The 24,648-nt window shown below is 41.4% G+C and overlaps 1 protein-coding gene across 1 annotated transcript in view; it reads left to right on the top strand.

The window, feature by feature from the left end:
- Positions 1-24,648, top strand: part of esama (endothelial cell adhesion molecule a) — a 71,512-nt gene that overhangs the window by 38,889 nt on the left and 7,975 nt on the right. The window contains exon 2 of the mRNA XM_038297838.1: positions 23,690-23,817. Within this exon, the coding sequence (XP_038153766.1) occupies positions 23,690-23,817 (128 nt within the window). The remainder of the gene's footprint in view (positions 1-23,689; positions 23,818-24,648) is intronic.

Below are 24,648 nucleotides of genomic sequence, written 5' to 3'. Positions count from 1 at the left end.
CCCCTAGTGGACGCCATAAATCGGGTCCACTCTACTGTTGAAACTGATGATGTCATACTGGTTTCCACTTGGTGATGGTGCGGGCCTAATCTGATCTTCAGTGATGCTGGCGTTCAGTGAAAGCTGCTCGGCCCCTCAGGTCGTATGCGGGTCCCTCTCAGCTTACAGCCCGTCAGCCTCCCTCTGATGGTGCTCCACCCTGATTGGTTGTTTTAACTGTTGGGTAAAAAGTCTCTGCCTGATTATCTCGCTGCTGAATTAAGATCCGATACCTTGACATCTCCAGTTAGCATCCTCACGCCGCCTGCAGCTCCGCTCCCCGTTATCGGCCTCTGAGTCAAAGCAAGACGAATGCCTGAGTCCTTATCTCTGATTGGAAGCGTTATCCACCCTCCTTCCTCACCTTTCCAAGGGTGTACAAGACCAGGCTTTTAATTATACAGAGACCCACTTCCAACACAGAGAGTGGATTTTAAAAGGAGTGTCAAACATAATAAAACACTCAACATGAGACGAAGGCCAGAAATCCTAATAAGAGAGAACTGTCAGAAACTCTGCATAATCAAGGTCAGAGGAGGGAAAGTGTTTCTGGTCCTGGAGGAGCGTCTGAGGTGAACATCCGCGTACTGATGGGCTAAGTGCGCAAACATTAGCATCTGCTGGTGGCTGAGCAGAGCACCAAACCGCATCATTACGGACCTGAAAACTGCTTTCATCTCTCCAACATGAACCCGTTTTCCACCCGCATGCCTGTTCAGGGACGCTGCTCCTCGGCTCTCTGTCATCCAAGGATTATTTCTGTCCAAACAAACATCTGAGCCTCTGAGAGATTTCGCTTTCTGAACCGCTTCCTTTCACCTCTGGCTCAGCAAAGAGCCCTGCTAACATTAATGTTTGTGGTCTGGTGCTAGTTCAGAAACAAACACGTATCTGTAATGGAAGAGCCGCTATGAACGGCTGGTTTCATCTGCTGGTCGGAAACATAAAGCAGGAAAAGCATCAAAGGGAAGCAAAGAAGCAGCACTAAGAAAACAACAGAATGTTCTTTAGGCAGGGTTTTAATAAAGACAGAAAGTGAAGCTATTAAATGCTGTATAGCCTCCAAATACAGGAGAAAAAGTTTAGGTGTAAAATATTCGGATATAATTAAAAATCACAGAATGATTTAGTCCTCCTCAGATCTTTCTTCTTAGCTCTGCTCTCTGAAGCAGTGCTGTGGGTCTGAGAGGTCTGCTCTCTGGACATTTACCTCTCTAGATCTCCTGAAGTATGTCTGCTTCTGTCTCCTTGAACCCTGAACCAGGTTCAGCTGGAGGTTTCTTCCTGTTCAAAGGGAGTTTTTCCTCTCCACTGTCGCTACAAGCATGCTTAGTGTGAGGGATTGCTGAAGAGTCAATGATTCGATGCAATCAGCTGGTTTTCCTTAGATAGAAACTTTGAGTCAATCTTACTGGATGATCTGGTTGAACTGTAAATTGAGCTGATGTTAGGTTAAAAAATGTAGGTTTTTTAAAAGAAAAACTGAAATACACAGTAATGGATTTTCATACAACTTCTGTAGAAGTAGAGACGGTTGAACCCCAGACTCAAACGAACTGTCTCCCACAGGACCTCCTCCGCAGAGCGTTTTATTAACAGAACATGACACATGGTTACAAACAGAGCATTGTTCTGACAGAACAATTGATCAGTTCATAAAGACAGGATGCTCCACTAGAATGAATGACAAGGCAGGGTGGTCTCCTGACTGGATAATGAGACAGGAGTGGAGCATCTCACTTCTACAATGTTTCATATGAACACACTTTACTTTAATAGTCATCATTGAATAAACCTAACAAGAACACTTTAAATAGAAGGGAGAGAGCAAACAAGAACCTCGTTCAGAAACTCTCTGCTTAGGAACTCTCTGCTTACGAACTCTCTGCTTAGGCACTCTCTGCAGCTCTCCCTCCGCATCCACTTTTTATTAGAAAGAAAACATGAAGTGGTTACAAGGTCAGCCTTTAGTAAAGCAGTAAACATCTTACACAGTCAAGATAGCTGAGGTGTTGCTGATCTTCCTCGTGACAACAACACTTCTCAAAACGGTTTCTAACAGCAGAAGTTGCACCTTAGTTTAGCTGGTCATGCAAGCATGGAATGTTTGCAGCTTTTATGTGCACTTTCGGTTCCCTTTGACCTCATAGTGACCCTTTAGCTTTGTGCAGAGACAAACAAACCTTACAGCTGAGATGACATGATGTGAATTGACGCTATAGAAATAAACTGAATAGAATTGAAAATACTCAGGATCATTCTCCCGATCATCTCCTGTGCATTAGCAGTTTAAAAGACACCACTTACAGCAGTCAATGTATGGTTGGAACCATCATCCCTCCACTACCGTGTTTCATAGTTGGTTAGGGTGACCATATTTTCATTTGGGAAACACCTTGAACGGGGCGGGGGGGGTGATTGAAAGAACAAATGTGTCATCATCGGGATTTGCTCAGAGGAAAGGTTACTTGGCGCAGAACAGTGGTGAAAATTGGAGGTTCAGTTTAATATAATACAACTCTGTGAATAGTTCCGTCTGAAATGAATGAAAATAGTTGTTTTAATGGTTATAGAGTCAGATATGTGGCGGTAATGATTTATCTAAAGGTTTTTATCTGTTATTGTGTAAATGAGTTTGGCTGTAATTTAAGGACAGATTCTAATAGATCTGCAGAGTGGGAACTATAAATCTGATAGGAGTTTAATTTTTTTATTGTTGTTTTGCACAATATGCTTAACTAAGTATTTTTTGTTGTTGAATGTTAGAGATTTTGCACATATATTTTTATACATACATTGTTTAGATTTACGTATGTATTTCTAACCCTTTTATAGTATAGAAAATCCCTTTATTGTCCCACAATGGGCAAATTTACAGCAGCAGAAAGATTATTGAAAATAGTCACACAAATGAGGACCTTAGAAAAATGTATAAGAATAACATAATAGGGAAGAGTTAAAATATAAACAATAAAATACTGTAAAGTGTTTTAACAATATAAAACCGGAGAATTAATAACCAATATGCAGCTATGGACATTTTTACAGGAATGGATATTTGAAAATAGCAGCAACATCAGAGATGTGCAAAATGACAGCAGCAGGTTATTTAACTGACTAAGGTTTCTATCATTACATTTGATTTGATTAGTTCCTGCTCCCGGTGGTTGGAACCTTTATTCCACTCTGGATTCTTGTGAGTGTAGTCTTTGTTCACTTTAACTTTTTTAAAAATAAATAAATAAACAAACAGTTTTGAAAACCTCGGTATTCATTCTTTTCCTGCTTTGTGTGTCAACTTTCACGGTTGCTAAGCAACAGAGCATACGCCGGTAAAACCCGCTGAAGGGAGGACCTGTTCGAATTCACAGCCAAAACTCTTCCGGTCTCCTTATTTTCAAGGACTTCGAAGGATCCAGTCTAGGTAGACCGCGTCCTTGGAGGATGCAGCCCAGGATTTCAAACAGAGCCTCTGATTAAGAACAGGGCTGCCCGCACTGACGCGGCTCAGGGATTACGTCACACGGAGCGTCGTGCGCATTATTTTAAAAAATCAGGACATTTCCTCACTTTCTAAAAAAAACCCGGGACGCCCGGGACAGGACGTGAAATACGGATATGTCCCGGGAAATACGGACGTTTGGTCACCCTATAGTTGGTCTCAGGGTTTTTTTTCCTCGGTTGTGGTTTTCATTTACTCATTTTAGTTCGGTTCATTTGCATGTAGCTTTGAAAAACTAGGCTGTCGGCCATGTTTCTTTTCAGACAGGAGGTTCTCTCTCCTGACCTCCCAGCCGTCTTCAGTCTATGTGGCGTCACAAGCTCTAACATCCAACCTGCTACCTGAGGCTGGAAACGAAAGCATTTCTAAGGATGTTCAGTGTAATATTCACAGTAGAATCCCGATGGTTTGATAATAACGCTGAGATCTCCCCTCCTTGGTGAGATCTCAGCAGGAACCGCTTCTCTCTGTCAGATTTGAATGAACAGGAGGAATGCTGCCTGTTTCCTAGATTGAAAGCTGAGTGTTTCTCTGATGCTCTGCTTGTTTTTCTCTGCTTCGCTCATGTTGCTGTGATGAAGGGGGATGGTGGATTTACCCTCGTCTCAATGCCGTTCCTGTCGTCTCCCAAGGTTTCAGAGCAGAGTTGTTTTTCGCTGCCTTTCATGTTTCAGTTTCAGACTTTGGGATGAAAATATTTTAGTGAGAATGAAGTGATTTCATATAGAAAAGTCTTGGTTAAAGTCTTATTTAAGAAAGTTAAATACTCTGCAGAAATTTGAAATCTAAATAAGTATTTTTTTTATGAAAATAAGAGCATTTTTCTTGAATTGAGGAAGTCAGTGAGACACTTTGCCAATGGAACAAGAAAATGTACATTTAAAATAAGAAAAAGCAGCTGCATTGTCTTATTTCAAGGTCATCTTATCTAGACTTGGACTCAGCTTTATTTATGCCTTGGGATTTCTCCTTCAGGGAATTTCTGGGTTATTGTACCTGTACTGCAGAGATAGACTGACCTTATAAATAAGTAAATATTACACAGGCTACATAGTAGTTAGCATGTGTAACTGCACAGTGAGAGAGAAGAATTTTGTACATGAGAGAAAATAGATGTTTTGTACAAGATGTCCAAGGAGGACTGATCCTGGTCCCTCTTCCCATCACCTCCTCCTTCCCCCCAGTGAGGAGTTGTACAGCTTGAGGGCCTGAAGAGCAAAGAAGTTCAGCAGTCTGTTGCTCCTGCATTCGGGGAGCAGCAATCTCCCACTGATCAGGCTCCTCTGAGAGGTGAAGACAGTATGCAGAGTGTGGCTGGCGTTGTCCATAATGTCCAGCACTGTCCCTGTCTCTGCCACCGGCCCCAGAGGGGCCAGCTTCTAGCCAATCACAGAGCCGGCTGGCGTCACCAGTGGGTCCAGTCTGGAGGCGTCCTTCATGATGTGCTGCTCCCTCAGAACACCACGGTGTAGAAGAGGACATGGCAACCACAGACAGAACATCTCTAACAGCTTATTGATGATGTTGAACAACTTCAGTCTCCTTGAGTAGAAACTGTGAGCTCCTGGAGAGGCTGCCGTCTCCTACAGCGCCGGAGGTTTCCCTGTATTCATAGTTAACTATAAGCCGCTACTTTTTACCCACGCTTTGAACCATGCTGCTCTAAGGTTAGGCTTTTCTCTGGATTTTTGCCAGAGGTGGAATTCAAAGGTGGAAATGGAGGAATAAGGGGCTAATTTTCATTTGGCCCAAGAACATGCTAGCAGCAGAGAACAAATGTCTGAAATTCACACATTTTAACATTTATTGACCCCATTAAAGCCTCTGAACCAATGAAGAGACTGAGCTCATTGCCTGCAGAGCTGAAATAAAGAGCTGATGAAGCTCCATCTTTCAGCAGAAGCTCTTACTGCTGCGAGCTAACGAGCTAACAGGAGCTAGCCTTCTTCATCCTCCCTACTCTAGAGGCTTTATGTAGAGCGCCCACTACAGGTTTGGTGGAAGACAGTTCAGTGATCCGCAGCTTATAGCGCAGTGCGGCTTTTATATGTACATTTCCAGGTTTATTTAGTGGGCGGGGCTTATAGTGAGGCGCCTCTATAGTCTGGAAAATACAGTAATTATTTTATTTTAAGAATAGAAATACTCATTTTGTTGGGAAATCATCTTACTTAGCTGCTCAAATTGAGGTTTAATACAGATACTTTAAGGAATGTTTACTTATTTCTAAATCCTTTTTGCAGTGTATATGTTGGAGAGAGAGACTCCAGCAGGAACATCCAGTTCATCGTACTTTGAAGGACGTTTAGTTTGCCATGTCATAGTTTGGTCGTTTGAGCGAACTCCTCCTACAGCTTTAGAATTAGAAACTTTAAATTTACTCTATATTGACCTCAGGCATTGGGGATGAAAAGTTATTAAATAATTTTTCTTCATTAAAGAATGTGGACATCAGCTCGGTTTGTGGCGGTACCCAGAAAAGCATCGCTGGCTCTCCCATCTTCCTGAAAGGATTCTTTAAGTGAGCTCCATCATGGAGCATAACTCACTGCAGTGACCTTCTATAGTTCAGCTGAATTTGGTATGAATGTAAAAATGTCAGGAAACGATGAAGTCATTGGATGCTTTCAACTTCTATGGAAGTTCAGCTGAAAGCATCAGAGCCGTTATTTACGGCTGGAAGCAGCAGCCAGCGGACAAGAAGTCACTTCCTGTCTGAGCTGGACTCCTGGACCTCGCTGCACCACTGTCTCCCAACACAAACTGGCTAATCTGGGACTGCGGCGCTATCAGGAAGCCCAGCTTTTTCCTGCCTGCCTGCCATCATCCAGACAATGCAGAGGAAGTTAGCAGGGCTGCATGTGTTGGAGGGCCATGAACACCTGATCCTCCGCTAATATTCTGCTTTAGGACACACATACAGGGCAACCCAAAGAACAACAGGCTATTCAAATAATAAACAATCAGTGGGGATGTTATTTTAATTGGTTTGAGGATTAAATACTAGTCCCAGCACCATGTTGGTATCATAATAGGCTGTAAACCTCCAGCAGAAGATGTTTTATTCCTTCTAGCTCAGACCAGAACAGGAAATTCCCCAAAGTGACGTTTATCCAGTCGGTCCGTAACTCTGAGCCCCGTGATGAATAACGGACGCCCTGCATGTCTGACTCACAGTAGTGGATGAAGTACTCAGTAGTACTTCAGTAAAAGTATTGGTACTTATAGTCAAAACTCAAGTAAAAGTACTTAAGTGCTGCCTTGGAGCTCGTCTGCCTGGCTGTGTGTTTCCTGGACGGGGCCGCCTTTTACAGCTGCTTTTTGTATCTCTGCTTCTGTCTCCTTGAACCCCAGTCGGCCTCAGCAGATGGCCGCTCACACTGAGCCTGGTTCTGCTGGAGGTTTCTTCCTGTTAAAAGGGAGTTTTTCCTCTCCACTGTCGCTACAAGCATGCTTAGTGTGGGGGATTGTATTTGAGTCAATGAGTCAATGCAATCAACTGGTTTTCCTTAGATAGAAAACTTTGTATCAATTTGACTGTATGATCTGGTTGAACTGTAAAGTGCCTTGAGATGACATGTGTTGTGAATTTGGCGCTATATAAATAAACTGAATTGAATTGAATTGAATTGAATTAAGTACTCGCTTTTGAAAATACTTAAGTATTCAAAAATACTAATTAAATGTTCTGATATCAGGACATTTCTGTCTAATTTTAAAGAACCTGTAACTTTCAGAAACCTTCTGCTGAATTGAAGCGTAGATCCACTTGGTATAGATTCTACACAATCTGGAAAGAAATTCTGCATAAAGCCACAAAAAAATAAGGACTGATACTTTATTATTATCTCTTTTTTTTAAAACAAACCAAAAAGAAAACAGGAGAGTCTTGAGTCTCCTCACACGTCATTTTTATTTTTATTTTTTTGTCATTGTCAAGACTTTTTGTCAAATTGTAGTAAATGGTAAATGTATTTTGTGTCTAACTGAAGGATTTCTGTCCTTATAAATGTGTCTAAACTTCTTCCAAATAACTTTTTCAAACTATTTTTTTATCCTTATTTATGCATATGTGAACATTTGATGTTTGTCATATAGAAGTAATCTCCTTTAACAGCTTAAAATGTTAAACTTTTCATAGTGATGGCGTGATCAGGAGTCTGATGCATCTTTAATGCAGCGGCTGCCTCTCTGAGTTACAGTGATTTACAACATAAAACCAGAGTCTACGGTTTTATCCATTTTTAATTTACTGCTGGATTGTTTTATTAAGAACACACAGACAGACATGGGGGTCAAAGGTCATGTCCTATTCAATAGCTCAGCTTTGGTCCATCAAACCTCTGAGCTGTTGTTCTTCTGACTCACATCATCATCCTTTATTATCTACTAATGTTTAATTTTCACACTAATGTCTGCAGACTTCATGTCTGAATGCAGCTGTCATCATGAACTGATGGTATGAAAACATTTTAAACTCTCAGACACTTATTTCTCCGGTGCCTCTGGTGACCAAACGTTCCGGTCGTCCGGTCTGATGAACGGCAGAATATGTGGTCCTCTGGTCTCACAGGAAATGACCAAACTGGTTTGTTCACTTTCTACGTGCTTCACTTTGGAAATATTTCAACTTTCCCAGCATAAAAACCTGGAATATCTTAATGCATTTCATCCAGTTGTTGCCAAAGCAAATGCAATGGGTTCATTTCCTCATAATCCAGATTAGATTAGGGAAGCAGCTGAACTAACAGGGTGAACATCCTAATGAAATTACAGGAGAATTGATCTAATTTGGATTGCTGACGTTTTAAAGAGAGCTGGAAAGAAGCAGAGGTGTGAAAATACTGGAGTTCAGCTCTATTTATGGTAGAAGCGGACAGAATGGGGCAGGACCGCACTAAATTCATGTTTTTAATGCGTTTTATTTCAGCCATAATGAGAACGATGTTTTCTGATCCGCTGAGACAAAGGATAGGTCAACATTTTCTAAGCGTCCTGTTTAAAGAAGTGTGATTTGATGATGTTGTCCCTAAATGAAGAGTCGGATCTCACCGCTCCCTCCAACCATTTCAGGGTTTAATGAACACAACTTATCAAGAAATATTCAAACCGTTTCAGATTCTTATTTTCAATTATGCAAACATAGTTTGCTTTAAGTTGACGTTTGCAGACAGGATGATAAATGTTTTAACGGCAGTGAAGGTGATTAATGCTCCAAAGGGAGACGTTCAGTGACAGCGGAGCAGCGGCTGCAGCTTTCAGCAGGATAACTCACAGATTAGGTATTCAGGCTGCATCCTGAACACATCAGCCGCTGCCGAGAGTCCGGTATTAAAGATTCGTATCACAGGTGGGTTTGAAGGCGTAGTGGAAGATATGAAGACGCTCACACGCCAACCTGTGACCTTCCTGGCCTCCATTCTGCCAATTAGGCAGCTGTTTGCCTGCAGGATGCTGCCGATGAGCGGCTGGTAGTTTAGCAGCTGGAGGACATGGCTGACATCTTCTCTTTCTGCAGTCCCTCCGCTGTTTCTCTGCTTTAATTAGCCCGCACACACACACACACACACACCCAGACTTATCAGATGAGGAGCTCTGCCTCGGTCTGCTGCTCTGACCCACCGTGTGCATGTGTTATCCTATCTCTTTGAGGACCAGAACAACATCAGAGGGCTCTGATTTTCTCCTCTCCTGGTTAAACTGGTTGTTTGGGAAGGTTTAAATTCTCCGTACTGCTGCTGCTGTGTCTGCTAATACTTGGAAAGGATAGATTAGAACATTTTATTCTCCTTTTTAGTTTCTGAGTTTAAAGCAGATTACTGCTCCGTGCTTTTTGTTGCTGTCCTCCCTGTTTCCTCTCATCTATTATTCATGACGTCTTTTAGTTGCATCTCTGTGTGAACGAGCTGCTAATGTTGCACTTCATTAATTATCGTTTTACTTCAATACAACTCTTTAATGCAGAGCCTGTTTTTCCAAACTTGGATCATAAAATCTGCACTGAAAAAATCTATATCTAGAAGACTCTTTTTTTTTTCTTGAAATAAGTGCATTTGTTCTTGAATTTAGGCGGTAAAGGAAACACTTTGCCTGTGGAACAAGACGATTTACATTTAAAATAAGAAAAATAAGTCTTATTTCAAGTGCATTTTATCTAAATATCTTATTTTAAGAGTAAAACTACTCATTCCATTGCAATTCACCTCAGCTGCCTACTCAAGATAAGGGTAAAAACACTTAATTTAAGACATTTTTACTTATTTTTGATGTTTTTTCCAGTGTGACGCCTCTGATTCCTCATTCCCGCTGCTGTGTGACAGCAGGCTGTTCTTGGTTTCATTTGTTTGTAAAGCATTAAATATTCATATAGGAGACGGGCGACGTGTGTGTGAGCTGTGGTGGGACTGAATAATTCAGAGCTGCTTGTGATCCAAAGGAAAGCAGGAAAACAGCTGATCGATAATGAGCCAAAGATCCTTCATTCCAGGAGAATCCTTTATGATGCAGGACCAGTGGTGGAACAGACTGCATTTACTTGACTACTGTACTTAAGTATGTTTACTTTACTTGAGTCCTTTTTTTTGTGGGGGGTAACTTATAACTTTCACTCCATTTCCAGGAAGCTGCTAGTTCCTTCTTCCTTCTGGCTCAGCTTCACTCAGCTTATACACAGAGTTTACTTTAGCACAGCTTTCAGGCAGTAAATGAACATTTCATTCCATAAAGTGCAGCAGTGATCAGATGTAAACAGTGTGGGAGAAAAAACATGGTGCAAAAAAACGCATTGATAGAGGTTCAGAGCATTAAATATATATGTTGCAATCATGCAGTATAAGTTGTTCTGTTTTTCATCCATCATGGCGGATAGCAGCGTTTAGGACTGAACCTGGACGCCACTGATTTACAGATTTAATGACGTTCCCCCGATGAGAGAAACTCAGAGCAGATATTATTAGTAGTTTATCATTTTATGAAGGTGTTAGTTGTTGCCATGAGGCCAAGTTATTCAATAGGACCAGTCTCAGATCAGAGAGATAGTTTCTAATAGATTCAACCTTTAACCTCTATTCCTCAGTGAAAGAATGAGGAGAATCCAGACTCTCCTGTGTTATTTCTGGTTTGTTGTTAAATTAAATAATAATCTAAATATATTTTTTGTGGCTTTTTATGCGGAAGTTCTTTCCAGGTTGTTTAGAATCTATACACTGGAAAAAATGATCTAGAAATAAGTAAAAATGTCTTAAATTAAATGTATTTACTCTTACTTTGAGTAGTTAATGAGGTCTTAAAATAAGATAATTAGATAATATGCACTTGAGGTAAGACAATGCAATTGTGTTTTCTCATTTTAAGTGTAAATGTCTTGTTTACCTCTTCAATCCAAGAACAAATGCTCTTATTTTAAGAAAAAATAACTTAGCTAGATTTTGATTTTTTTTTCAGAGTAGCAGGTGGTTCTATGCATCAATACATCAAAAATTTGTACTTTAATACTTTAACTTGAGTAGATGTTTTACTGAGTAACTTAGTTGTAGCTGAGTAAGATCTGATTATGAGTACTAATACTTTTACTGAAGTACTGTTGTAGGGTATTTCAGCGGCTGGAAAAACTACGAGTTTCCTTCTACAGGACCAGTTAGATCCATCCTCTTCATCAAAAAACCTGTTTTTGCTAAAATTAAAAAAAGTTCAAATCTGGATTAGCTTGATACCAATGGGGGAGTCCAGTCAAATCTTTAGTATATTGACCATTTATGCAAGCCGCACCTTTCAGATTCCCTCGGAGGTTCTGGTTATCAGGGTTGGTTCTGTAGCACTGAGCTAATGGAGAATAAACAATCCTCTAAATCAGGGGTAACCAGTTACAAATCAGCGGGTCCGAATAAATAAAATCATCAACCAGTAAAGGCCCAGAGACATTTTTAATCTGTTACTTTAAACAGAATTTAACATGTTTATGCTTCTATGTTATACATTGACTTTTTAGAATAAAATAAAAAAATAGAGAAAAGAGAAAAGAAAAATGTTCCTTTGTTAAATCTAAAGTGTTTTTTAAAGTAGAGAACAACAATCGATCAGTTTGGTATATAGACAAATTCCTGATTCCCATATTTTCTCAAACCCCTGAACTGAGCGTTTGTTATTTTTCTTCTTTTTTTCTGTCTTAATGTTGGCAGTGGGCTTTAGGCTGCCCTGCAAGGCTTTAAACCTGGGTTTAACCGGAGACTAAGCCATTCTCAAGCACATATCAAGGAGCTCATTCTGAGCCTGGATCCAGATTTATTGTTGATTCTGTTCATGGTGGAGAATCCTGCTTCACAGCAGCAGGTTGAGCCAAACATCCTCTAAATGTGCAGGGTCATCTTTGAGCACGCCATTTCACTTTTTCTTTTACCAGTTCACTGCAGTCCTTCCAGCAGTCCACCCTTTCTCTGCTCTCTTTTTCTCATGGTCTTCTCCTTCTTTCCCATCGCCCGGCTTGCCACAGGTTTGCCTGCTGTGTCTAAAAGTAGCAGCAGCAGCAACCCAGACTGACAGCTCATTGGCTCATTTGGATCACATGCAACCCGGAGCCGGACGCTCCGCAGGGCTTTACCGTATTAACAGGAGAAGCGGCGCAAGTGAAGTTAGACACTGTCGTCAGACAACATGCAGTAATTTATAAATATTTTAAATCAGCTTGGGTCGGGATCCGGAACGCCGTCCACTAATCTGTGACCTCTGGTTCAAACGTTTCCCAGTTTTGGTGTAAAAATGAAAGTTCCTGCTTCCTCTTGGTTTCCTGCTAACCTGACAACAGCCAGATGCATGTCTCGCTCCGCCCAGCTCCACTCACATACATCTGGGAACCCGCTCATTGAAAGTGATTTCCCCAACCGAATTTATGGTCTGGCCAATCAGGACGCAGGGCGGGTGTGTCCTGGAGTGGAGAAGCGACAGTGAGATTCCAACAACAATGGCGGCTCGCATTGAGGAAGCAAGCGTTAGCATTGATGCTGCTATTTCTTCTGTGTTGTCCAATCTATCTGATATTGTTTAATTAAAAGAACATCAGAGAACGGCTTTGAAGGCTTTTGTTGGTGGAAACGATGTTTTCGCCTTTCTCCCGACCGGATTTGGCAAGAGCTTGATCTACCAAACGGCTCCTCCTCTCACAGCGTCACGGGTTAGCTTCGGTGTGAGTGGTTGAAATAGCACGTCAATAAAGATGACAGACAAGTGGCTTATCCAATCATATGCAAGGAGTTTTGATAAGGCCCAGCCTTCAGTAAAGGCAATTCCTATGGCGGGTTCCCAGATGTATGTGAGCGGAGCTAGGCGGAGTGAGACATGCATCTGGCTGTTGTCAGGTTAGTTTCCTGCAGGTTCCTTTCTAAATGTTGGCCTCCAGTTAAACTCTGCCTAAGGTGAATGTGAGGGAAAGTTCCAGGATGAAGACTGATCAGTTGTTCCTGCATGAACAGGTGGAGAGAGCACTGGTTTAACTGGTCAACCAGTGCCATCCCCAGTATGTTGACTGGTCAGGTGGTGTAAGCTGGAGCATATGATCGGTTTACTAGATGTTTCTCTCGATTCCTCTTTTTTTATATTTAAACTCATTACTGTGGGGATTAATAGATTAGGCCTAGACCCTAATTAGATCAACCCCTGGACTTTGACTAGGCCATCGCCACATATTGTTTTGGTTTGTCTTTCTGCTGTAGATTTGCTTTTATCTCTTTAGATCTCTGGCCTAACAATGCTGTACATGGATACATAGATATACGCATTTTTCTATATGGTTTGTGTCAACCATAATTCTTCTTCTGGTTTCCAGGTGGAAAATCAATTCTGAAATGTTTCTGTGATAAATTTCCCATCCAGTCTGTTTCATTGTTGATCATTTTGATCAGTCACTGCAGCCGTATTCTGCGGCTGGTTTTAATGGTTTCTGCTGATATTAAACTGGACTTTCTGAGCCCCAACTTCAGCCAAATGGCTCCTGGTTGGTGTTTAGATCCACTGGAGGCACCAAGGAGGTGCTGCAGTCTTCATTCCCAACTTTTGCATTTTGGTTTCTTCCTAGTTTAATAATCAGGCTGTAGAATCGTTGGTGTTTTTTTAAGAGCCAGTTTCTGAACTCTACTGTGGCTCATTACAGCCTTTTCCTCTCAGACTCGAATATTTTAGCAGTCTGATCTTTTTTCTTAGTCCACCTCCAAATATTCCCAATAAAATCTGTCCCTGTGGAGACAGAAAGCGGGGATGAATGGCGCGTCGCCTCCAGCCAACGCTGTACGCTATCTGGTGCATGAAACCAACCCAGAGAGAGCTGACATGCTGACAGCTCGTCTCGCTGCCGTTGGTTTCCTTCCCTTCGTGTCCCACAGGAGCACCAGATGCTGCTGCTTTAAAAACTAACCGTGAACTTGTTGCCGTGCAAAGTTCAGGGACGGTAACGTTTGCTCCCAGTAAGGACAGAAAGCAGCCAGTTCAAAGCCTGATCCCGGGAAACCGGCCCAGGAGGCCTTGGGCCGGGTTCTGCTCAGCAGAGCGTGGCACCACGTCCCACCCAGTCCCTTCCTACTCTTCACCCAGATGGTATCATCTTTAATACTCATTCTGGCCACTTATAGATGTGTTTTTATGATTATTAGCAATCAAAGGAGATGGTGAGCAGATCATCTCCCAGTCCAGTTTGAACACAATCAAAGCAAAGAGCAGGAAAAGCAGAAGTTTACTGAGAGCTGCTGATAAAAGGCAGGAAGCAGCAGACCTGCTCCACCCTGCATGTAGCATCAAACAGGCTAACCATCAGCAAAGCCTTTCAGCCTGTTTGCAGGAAGCCTCCATCCCAGAGCTTCCTGTAATTCTGAGACCAACAAATCCAAACTGTGGACGCTCTGAACACCACCTGACATGACCTGGACCATGTGACCCGGCGACATCTGTCCCTCCAGGTGAAATGCCCTAACCACAAGATCCGTACCATCCGATCATCATCGACAGGGTTTCCAACTCCCTGAAAAAAGAAAAGGGTCACCTCATGTGCGTCCCAGCTGACATGGTTGCCTTCACCCCTCCTGGCGTGGTGACTATTTTTTAGCCCCCCTTTGTGTGTGAAATTATTATTTTAACTATTTGACTCAAATCTGCATTGAATTAGATGCATATTATTGAGTGACATGAAGACATGGAAAACCTTTAATATAAAATAACAACTTTGTTGAATAAAACAAGTATCTTAAACATAGACCTGTCCTGCTTAACTTCAAACTGTAAAAATTAATATAAATAAATGAATTTTGCACATTTTTGGTGCAACAGGAAACTTGTGTAAACTTGTAAACATATTTGTGTCTTAAAGGCAATGACTGTAGGCTACAGTTATGAAACAGAATAAAAAAATCATTAGCTTAATGCCACATTATGTGGCGATAGTCGACTTTATCCGATTGTATTTCCTCTGAGCTCTTGCAGCAGTGAGGAGTTGTCCGCCTCCAATAGCAGCGTCAGCGTTTAAATTCCTCCATTTTCCCCCCATGCTGCTATGTTATCTCCCGCTATCTTCTCCGTGAGCAACTCTTGGCTCGACCAATAGGATGAGGGGATTCTTGATCATTACAAATATGTTGTCAGCTCATTGGTCACAACGCAGGACAGGGACGAGAACAAGTTTACCGTAAGTTTTGTATCTAACGTGCCCTTCATTTTCCATCAGCTTTTTACTGACCATTTTTTTTTTATCCCACAGCAATACGGGAAAAAGTGCGTTTCTTTTCCACTAAATACGGGACTTCTATTTCTAAATATGGAACAATTCCGTTTTTCAAGGGACGGTTTGGAACCTTAATTATGGTATATGGTGTGAAACCTAAAGATATATGATATAAAGTAAAGGTCACCAATCAGATCTAAAACATCTTCAGGTGAACCCTTGTTGATCCCTGGAGAACCACTGAACCAGATTAGCTCCTTATAAGGAGTTTTCAATCATCCTGTTTCATTTTATCTGCGTCTATTTCCTCCTGCCAGCTGTAGCCAACCGTCTGTCTGACTTTTTATTGAACACATCAAAGCCCTTTTTGGATGAGTCTCCTCCGTCATCCATTTTTTATGTAGAGGAGGAAAGCGGGGATGAAGATGTTGTGGAAGAGGACGCCAGGGCGGCAGAAGCTTGGTTTGGTGTAGAAGGCTTCCAGCCGTACATGTTTGAGCCCTTGCCTCGCAACGCTGCTAGTTCTGTTAGCTCTACGCCTGCTGAAGACACAGACGTCCATCCCCGTGAACACTGGGACGCAACTGAATGGGAAAGGAAAGGATTCTGATTTCAACCATTGCGTATATTAGCTGCGACACATGAATCAAGATGCTATGACCAAAAAAATGTGATTGACAGATGAGCGTTGATATATGATTGGAGGAATTTAGGTGTTCAGGCTGTGGTAGAACTAACTGACCTGCAGAAGATAACGGGGAAAAAAAACAGATTTTAAGACAGGATTTTTTTAGAAATAGAAAATTTCTAACCTTTGGCACAATATGTTCTGATAAAGAGTAAATTTATATACATGTTTAAGCCAGAATGATTTCACATTTAAATATGACTTCCGTACTACTTTAAACTACCATAATTGGATAACATCCACTTGAATTAAGACAATGGAATTATTTTTATTATTTTAAATGTAAATCGTATTGTTCCATTGGCAAAGTGTCTCACGTACCTCCTCAATTCAAGAGACAATGTATTTATTTTAAGATAAAATGCCTTATTTAGGTTTTATTTTTTTGTAGTGCAGGGCAGCTGAGATCGGTTGTGATAACGAAGTTCCTCGCCTGTTTTAGAAGTGGTGCGATCTGCTCCTCATCTATACACAACAGCTACAAACCTAGCTAGCTAATAGCTGTTTCTGCATGCAACATGCTCCCACGCTACAGTCTTCACCCCCCCATTCATAAAACGATAAAATCGGGGACATTTCCAGGGACAGCTTTAGCTGGGGACATATGGTCCAAAACGGGGACTGTCCCTGGAAATCAGGGGACATCTGGTCACTGAAAGTGATGTAGCTATTAGGGATTATATCTCAGTATAATCTAAGCTAACTGCTTAGTCTAATACCAGGCTAATTGCTAATTGCTAACAAATGTCGAATTATATCAGTCTAATATTAGTCTTAATTTTTGAAATTTTTTTAAACTATTACAGTTTTCAGAACATTTTTGCAGGGTGTGTCCGCAGCTTCCTTTCAGTTATAGGTTCCTGTGTGAGTAATGAATGAGGCTGGACAACAGCCCTGGATTCCCAGTCCATCCATGCCTGCGGGGTCCTGGATTCCCAGTCAATCCATGCCTGCGGGGCCCTGGTTGTGCAGTCATGGAACCGCAAAAATAATCTGTTATTTTAGTTTTCTTTTCACTCATTTTCAGGCGGTGGCGGATGATTGGATTGCAGTAGAAACAGATCTGACTGTTTCTTAATGAAAATCTTTAATCTGGACTCATTTTAGTGGAGATAATTAGAAGTGGAAGCAAATCATCAAACCAACAACGTCATCTCGTTACCTAAAAGTTAAACACTGGATTATTTACAGAATCACACATTCATGACTTATGAATCCTCTCCTGCTGTTGTGGAATAGGAGGGGGATTCGTTATCTTTAGATAATGAGAAAATTAACTTGTTTTCTCAAGATGAACACTGTGAAAAAATATCGGAGGGACACGACCCCTCTGGGCTTCCGTACTTTAACCCTCAGTCTCCAGGAAAACAAATCAAACTGTGGACCTGCCCTGTCTGGAAGGAGGGACCAAGGTTCCAGCAAAGCTAATGTCAGAAGCTGATGAAAAGTTTAGTCCCATCGTTTGTTGTCAAAATCTTTCTTTTTTGTTTTGGTATTTAACATAATATTACGTTATTTTCATTGACTTGGGAGAGGAAGGCTTAGTGTCACATTATAAAGGAAAGAAAGGAAAACATCAATGATCTTTAATTCATTAAAAATGATTTTGTCTTATCATGTATTTAACAGAGTTTTGGTTTCAACCAATCGTTATAAATCTAATGGTTAAAAATGTAGATGTTATTGTTTCTATCTCTGGTCTGAATCGATGTGTTTGTAGAGCAGAGTTGACATTTTAAGGACGTATAAATATTGAATTCATGTGAAAATCTAAAGTGTTCATGGCTCCAGTTTTCTCAGAGTAACGTCCTTTAGAAGCTCTGATGTTGTCACAAAACAACATGGCTGCCATGATTTTGGACAGCTGCTTTGAACCGAGGATCCGTCCAGCCGCCCAGGAGACATTTCCTTACATCTAATTTAAAAAGTTTCCTCATTATGTGAGGCGAGGCTTATCCTGACCTTATTACTCTGAACGCTGAGCGTCCTCCCATCAATCATCCTGGAATATTTGGGGCCAATCACTGCTGAGCAGATTTCAGGCCCGCCACGGTGGACAGGATTAAGCTCCACTGACCAAATTAGCAACAGAGTCTGGATGTGATGAATGTGATCTCCATGCCCTCCTTCATTTCTCTCCGTCATCTCTCCACATTCTCTCTCTCTCTCTCTGGAATCAGGGAGGATTTCTGTCAGGAAATCTTCTTAAAGCAGCACTTGGCAACATTTTTAAGGGGAAAAGTAGGACGAGGCGATCAGGCTGAATCTCAAAGAGTCATCCAGCCTGATGAGACACCGAGGCTGTGGAGCACTTAACTCCCGATTAAATGTTGATGTCTGGGTGCCGACTGTGGGGAAACCCTCCATGATGCGTCCTTTGCTGCTTTTCTGACGCTCATTAACCGAGACGCAGCTCAGAGGGAGAAAAGGCCTCCAGCTCTGCAAAGCAACGCGGCATCATTTCAATCCACAGGAAGAGAAGAAAACCTGATATTCATCCATGATTCAAACCAGTTAAACTTTATTTTACCTCTTTAGGAGTATGGGTAGTAGGAGGAGGAGTAGGAGTAGTGATTCCCATTACTGTCCCACTATGGGGTAATTGTCGTGTTACAGTAAAAATTGTCACACAAATGTGGACTTTATAAGTGTATAAAAATATAGAATAAGTGACCAACGTGAAAAATAAACAACAAATATAAATACTGTTCACTCACCAGAGGAATACATTTTCCACATACAGCTCTGGACATGATTGCTGTAGTGAAAAATAGCAGCATCAACAGAGATGTGCTGAATGTTCACCAGCAGCAGGTTATTTAACTGACTGAGGTAGAGACTATAAAATCAGCATGAATGGAAGAACTGATTGAGGTTGTTGGGAACAGTGGTGGTTCTAGAGTCTTCCAGCTGCTGGGAGGAAGGATCTGTGATAACGCTTCCTGGTGCATTTAAGCTTTGCTTTAAGGCAGCTGAGGAATAAATGCTGATTTTTATGTGTTTAGTTCTAAATCTGGGACCAACGGGTCAGAATGGTTCAGAAGATGAGCGGCAGAGCAGCAGACCTGGTCCATCACACTGCAAAAAAATGAAAAACTAATAATTTTGCTTAAATTAATTGCATTTATTCTTGAAATGAGGAGGTAAATGAGACACTTTGCCAATGGAACAAGACAATATATATTTAAAATAAAAATAAAAACCTGCAGTCTCCTATTTATCTGATTATCTTGTTTTAAGAGAAAATAATGACTCCATTGAAATCATCTCATTATTCTGCTCAAATTAATGGTGAATAAACTTAATTTAAGAAAAGTTTATTTCTAGCTGGTGTTTGCAGTGCAGCTCCGCCCACATCCTCTGGCATGTGTCCCTGAGTGAGCGTCTCTCTGCAGGAGCTAAGCAGACCGAAGCATCTAGCAGTGGTTCCATCTCATTGGATCGCCATCAGTCCCTGTAGGTTAGGGATCTTTTCTCACTTCTGAACATCTTCTTAGAGCCTGAAAATTTCAGGACTGAAGGATTCCTCCCTGCTTGCTGTTCCTCGGTTTCTCCTCCCACCTTCTCCAGAACCTTTGATGTTTCTCTAAAAGTGGACTTCCTCTTTTATGTAGTCTTTGGTGGCTTAATTAGACCTCATTGAAGTTATGCTCCCGAGGAAAAGAGGCCTACACACTTTCTTTCATCGCCTCTGTCACTTGTTTTCCCGCTGTTGCCTTGGCGACAGAGAAACTGATACCATCCAGCTCAGACCTTGATGCAGTGGGTCTCCCGTAGCTCCAATTTCAACTGTACAGTTAAAGTCAAAGCCAGGAAGCCAAATATTACCACCTGAGATTAAAAACAAAAACAGTTTCCTACAAACCAAGATCTGCTCTGAGCCACATTTAGTCCAGTTTTCTGCTTTACTGCCAGAAGCTGAAAAGGAAAACCTTTCCACACTGCAAAAACAACCATCAAATGAGTCAAAAAGTCTTAAAATAACTGCATTTAGCCTTAATTTGATTAGGTAAATAAGATGGAATGAGTATTTTTTACTCTTAAAATATGATAATTAACTTAATTCAATTCAGTTTATTTCTATAGCTTCAATTCACATCATGTCATCTCAGGTCACTTTCCAGTTCACCAGATCATCCAGTCAGATTGATTCAGTTTTCTATCTAAGGAAAACCAGCTGATTGCATCGACTCATTGACTCTTCAGCAATCCCTCACACTAAGCATGCTTGTAGCGACAGTGGAGAGGAAAAACTCCCTTTGAACAGGAAGAAACCTCCAGCAGAACCAGGCTCAGTGTGAGCGGCCATCTGCTGAGGCCCACTGGGGTTCAAGGAGACAGAAGCAGACATAGAAAAAGAAGCATAGATACAAAAGTCAACTGTCAACCAGCTCCACAGGCGGCCCCGTCCAGGAAACACACAGCCAGGCAGACGAGCTCCGAGCCAGCTCCCATGTCAGAGGATGAAGAGAGCACATCCAGTTAGTCACAGTCAGAGAAACAGGACTACACTGGAAAACAGGCCAAGCTCCAACATCTAGAAACAAAGGTGTTGATGGCAGCAGCACAGCTGATATTTCTCTCCAGGATGGAGTCACAGCCAAACAGGAACAGACCAGATGAAGCTACTATGAGAAAAAGCAGAGAGAGCAGAACGTTAGAGATTGAACTAACAGATTCTGCAGAGTGGGAGAATAGAGATAGAATGAAGCAGAATGATGAAAAAGGGGTCCCTATGTCCTCCAGCAGTCTAAGCCTATAGCAGCAGAACTATAGAGACTCTAACTATAACTAACTTGTTGGTAAATTGTCTCACGTTCTTCCTCATTTCAAGAAAAAATATACTTAAAATAAAATAGCGTGACTTAATTTACTCTGACTGCACAGTTCCTGTTGGCTCTGGCCTCAGATTTGAATCCATGTGAATTTACATTTAGAATAAAAAAAAACGCCTGCATTGTCTTATTATAGGGTCATAATATAGGGTGACCATATTTTCATTTTGAAAAACCAGGACACCTTGGAGCGGGGGGGCGGCGGCGGGGGATCTCTTCCCATCCATAGGCCTAGGTAATCCTACAATAACATGATATTAACAGTTGATTTATTAAAAATGCTTTTCAGTAAAAGTCAACAGCAATAACTCCAATAACAAACGATAATTTTATTCAAAATGTATTCATTAAAAATGCTTAACAATTCCTGTAATGAATGAATAGCACAATGAAAGAAATAATGTCTAATCTAAACATCCCTCACTTAACAATAAAAGTTAACAATAACCCAATATGATGATACTCAGCCTCAGCAATGAACGAAATAATGTCTGTTCTTTAGGTTATTTGAAAAAATAAACAAATGAGCTAATTAACAAAAAATACCTCTTTTGTAGCAAAAGTAACTCAAAATGTACCAAAAACGAAAAAACATATCAATAGAATATCTTGACTTTCGGAGTCCAGGTGGCTTTTCAGATCCCTTGCACCTCCATTGGACACCGAGACATATGTGCCTGCTTTGCACACTGTGCACAAGGCCTCCCATTTGTCTCGATCCGGTCTGAAAGCGGGGAAACTCTTTTGTAAATCGTTGGTAAACATACATTTGTGCCTTTGCATGTTTTTATTGGCGTACTGACAGCCACGCTATCTATATTCTGATTAAGAACAAGGCTGCCCGCACTGGCGCGGCTCAGGGGTAACGTCACACGCAGCGTCGTGCACAGTGCCCTAGCATCTGTAAATTTAATGGTCCAATGAAGGTAATTTAGAAAAACAGGACATTTCCTCACTTTCTAAAAAAAACCCGGGACGCCCAGGACAGGACGTGAAATATGAACATAATACGGACGTTTGGTCACCCTACATAATATCTAATTATCTTATTTTAAGTGTATAAAACCTCGTCAGATTTACCAGCTCAAATTAAGGGGACATTTTTACTTATTTCTTGATGGTTTTTGCAGTGCAGGTTGGACTTAAGTGGAGTTTTGTTTCTGTTGGGTTTGGATCTCATGTAAGTCGCCTGTTTCTGCACAAAAAAAACGGCTGCAGTAGGTCACAGTTATTAAGTGTCCCAGTTTGATGTGGATTAAGAGGTTCTGTTGGATATTTTTGAGTCTTCTGGGTTTTATTTCCGACCACTCCCATGTTGGAACCTGCACCAGGTCAAAGCGGGGGATGCATCCTTTCAGTTTCTATGTCTCCCTATGTGCAGAGACGCCTGGAGCTCCAGAACAGCTCAGGTTCTGATTTGCTGCCGTTGGGTTTATTCATGCAGGGGGCAGAAAGGATGACCTCCAGGGACCCGGCGCTGTCAGAAGAACCTGCTAGTTTGGTTTGAGGAGGGTAAGGTGGAGAGAATGGGAGGGAAGAAGAAAGGATCCATTGTGTGTTGATGCTGATCTTGTTTGCTCTGCTCTCTGCCGTGGCTGCAAGAGGGAGCAGCGACATGAAAGAGGCCAAAGTTTGGAGGAATCCTCTGATTACAGTAAACAGATGATGAAGTCAGCCGCTGTCTCTGTTTGGGACAAACAGACACTTCTTTTCCTTCTAGAGCCACATAGGAGGCCGACTCTGTTAGACGGAAGGAGAACTGTGCTTTGGGCCTTAGCTCTCTGCTGCCCTCATCTGGTTGTTGCTCTTCGCTACAGTTCAGCCTGTCAGTGACCTCTGACCGGCTGAATGGTCGGCTTTAGATCAGGCTGGGATTACTGGGAGAAGCTGAATTATTGAGAAATAAATCAGGAATCAGATCTCCTCCTGAAACATTAATTTACATAAAAATCTAGAGAAAATCCCTCATTATTTTGTTATTTACAGAATGAACGGTTCCACAGGTGGGTGCAGCACCGGTTCATGTCCCTCTGCGGTCTTTCTGCCAGAATTTAAAAATAAAAAGTCTGTTTTTACGCAGAGCGTCTAAATATCTGGTTCTCCTGCTGATCAGCAGCAGCCTTTTTTAGCGATGTCCTTTTTCATCATTCTGCTTCATTCTATCTCTATTCTCCCACTCTGCAGAATCTGTTAGTTCAATCTCTAACGTTCTGCTCTCTCTGCTTTTTCTCATAGTAGCTTCATCTGGTCTGTTCCTGTTTGGCTGTGACTCCATCCTGGAGAGAAATATCAGCTGTGCTGCTGCCATCAACACCTTTGTTTCTAGATGTTGGAGCTTGGCCTGTTTTCCAGTGTAGTCCTGTTTCTCTGACTGTGACTAACTGGATGTGCTCTCTCCATCCTCTGACATGGGAGCTGGCTCGGAGCTCGTCTGCCTGGCTGTGTCTTTCCTGGACGGGGCCACCTTTTACAGCTGCTTTTTGTATCTATGCTTCTTTTTCTATGTCTGCTTCTGTCTCCTTGAACCCCAGTGGGCCTCAGCAGATGGCCGCTCACACTGAGCCTGGTTCTGCTGGAGGTTTCTTCCTGTTCAAAGGGAGTTTTTCCTCTCCACTGTCACTACAAGCATGCTTAGTGTGAGGGATTGCTGAAGAGTCAATGAGTCGATGCAATCAACTGGTTTTCCTTAGATTGAAACTTTGGATCAATCTGACTGGATGATCTGGTGAACTGGAAAGTGCCTTGAGATGGCATGTGAACTGAATAGAATTGAATTGAACTCTCAATTTCTATTTAAGTTAAAAACAAAGCATGGGGATGATTGCCTCTGTTTTCTTTTTGTAGAGCTATAGGTTCAGAGCCGCTTCCAGACACAAGACAAAAACAGGAAGTCTTCCTCATCATCCTCCTTTGTTTCCTCCCTTCAGGCACATGGGCTCAGACTCAGAACATGGAGGTGGTCAAAGGGAAGCTGGTGACGCTACAGGCCTCCTACAATGAAGACCTGACCGATGGTACTGTGGTCTGGAACTTTATGACGGACAGCATCGATACGGTAAGAGGGCGGATCAAAGTTATGCAATATTTAAATGAGTCCTGCCGAAACAAAGACGACCTCCCACTGAGATTCATCCAATGACATCAGCATTGCCAACTGACTTTAGTGTTTTCTAACCCTTTTAATGTTATACACGTGACTCTTAAAATTGGGTTAAATTTTTACTAATCTTCCATTGAACTTGCCAAAAAAGCTGATAATTATAAAAATGTTTATATCATTTTGTGCATGAGGTTTTTCTATCATTAAAAATAATCTTAAAAGTAAGATTTTATGTAAACTTTAATAAAGGTTCATCAAATTACAATACAGGGATATGAGGTTGTTAAAAAAGTCATCACCCTAATGAATGTGAAAAAGATTCTCATCATTGCTAATAATTTATCTTTAGTTTCAGCTACCGGGGGTTAACTATTGATAAGATTCTCTCTGGTTTAACACAACATGTTAATCAGCAACAACAGGATTATTTCTGGCAGGCATCTTAGATTTAGTTTAAGCTTAACTATTATTAGTTTTAGTTGCATTTTAGTCATTATGATATGTGAAGGTTTTAGTTGGTTTGAGTCAACTAACCCTTAAAAAGGTTTTAGTCTAGTTCTATGTTGCAAAAAAAAAGCTAACCTTTATAATTTGGAATAACAACAGATTCTTTCCCAGACTGACAGCTCTATCCTAGATGCTACAATAGCTATAGGTATAGAATGCTGCCGTGCAGTTCATTATTGCTGTTGGACAGAAAACTTTATTTTATAGAATTAAAATAAACATTTTTATGAATTAATGCCCTAGTTTATAAAAAAGTGTCTCAGAAAATTTGTGAAGATA

The sequence above is a fragment of the Cyprinodon tularosa genome, unplaced genomic scaffold (genome assembly GCF_016077235.1).
Source record: "Cyprinodon tularosa strain WSP-4 unplaced genomic scaffold, ASM1607723v1 ctg399, whole genome shotgun sequence".
NCBI classification, from domain to species: Eukaryota; Metazoa; Chordata; class Actinopteri; order Cyprinodontiformes; family Cyprinodontidae; genus Cyprinodon; species Cyprinodon tularosa.
The sequence above is the reverse complement of the archived record's forward strand: the minus strand, read 5'-3'. Positions and strand labels throughout refer to the sequence as shown.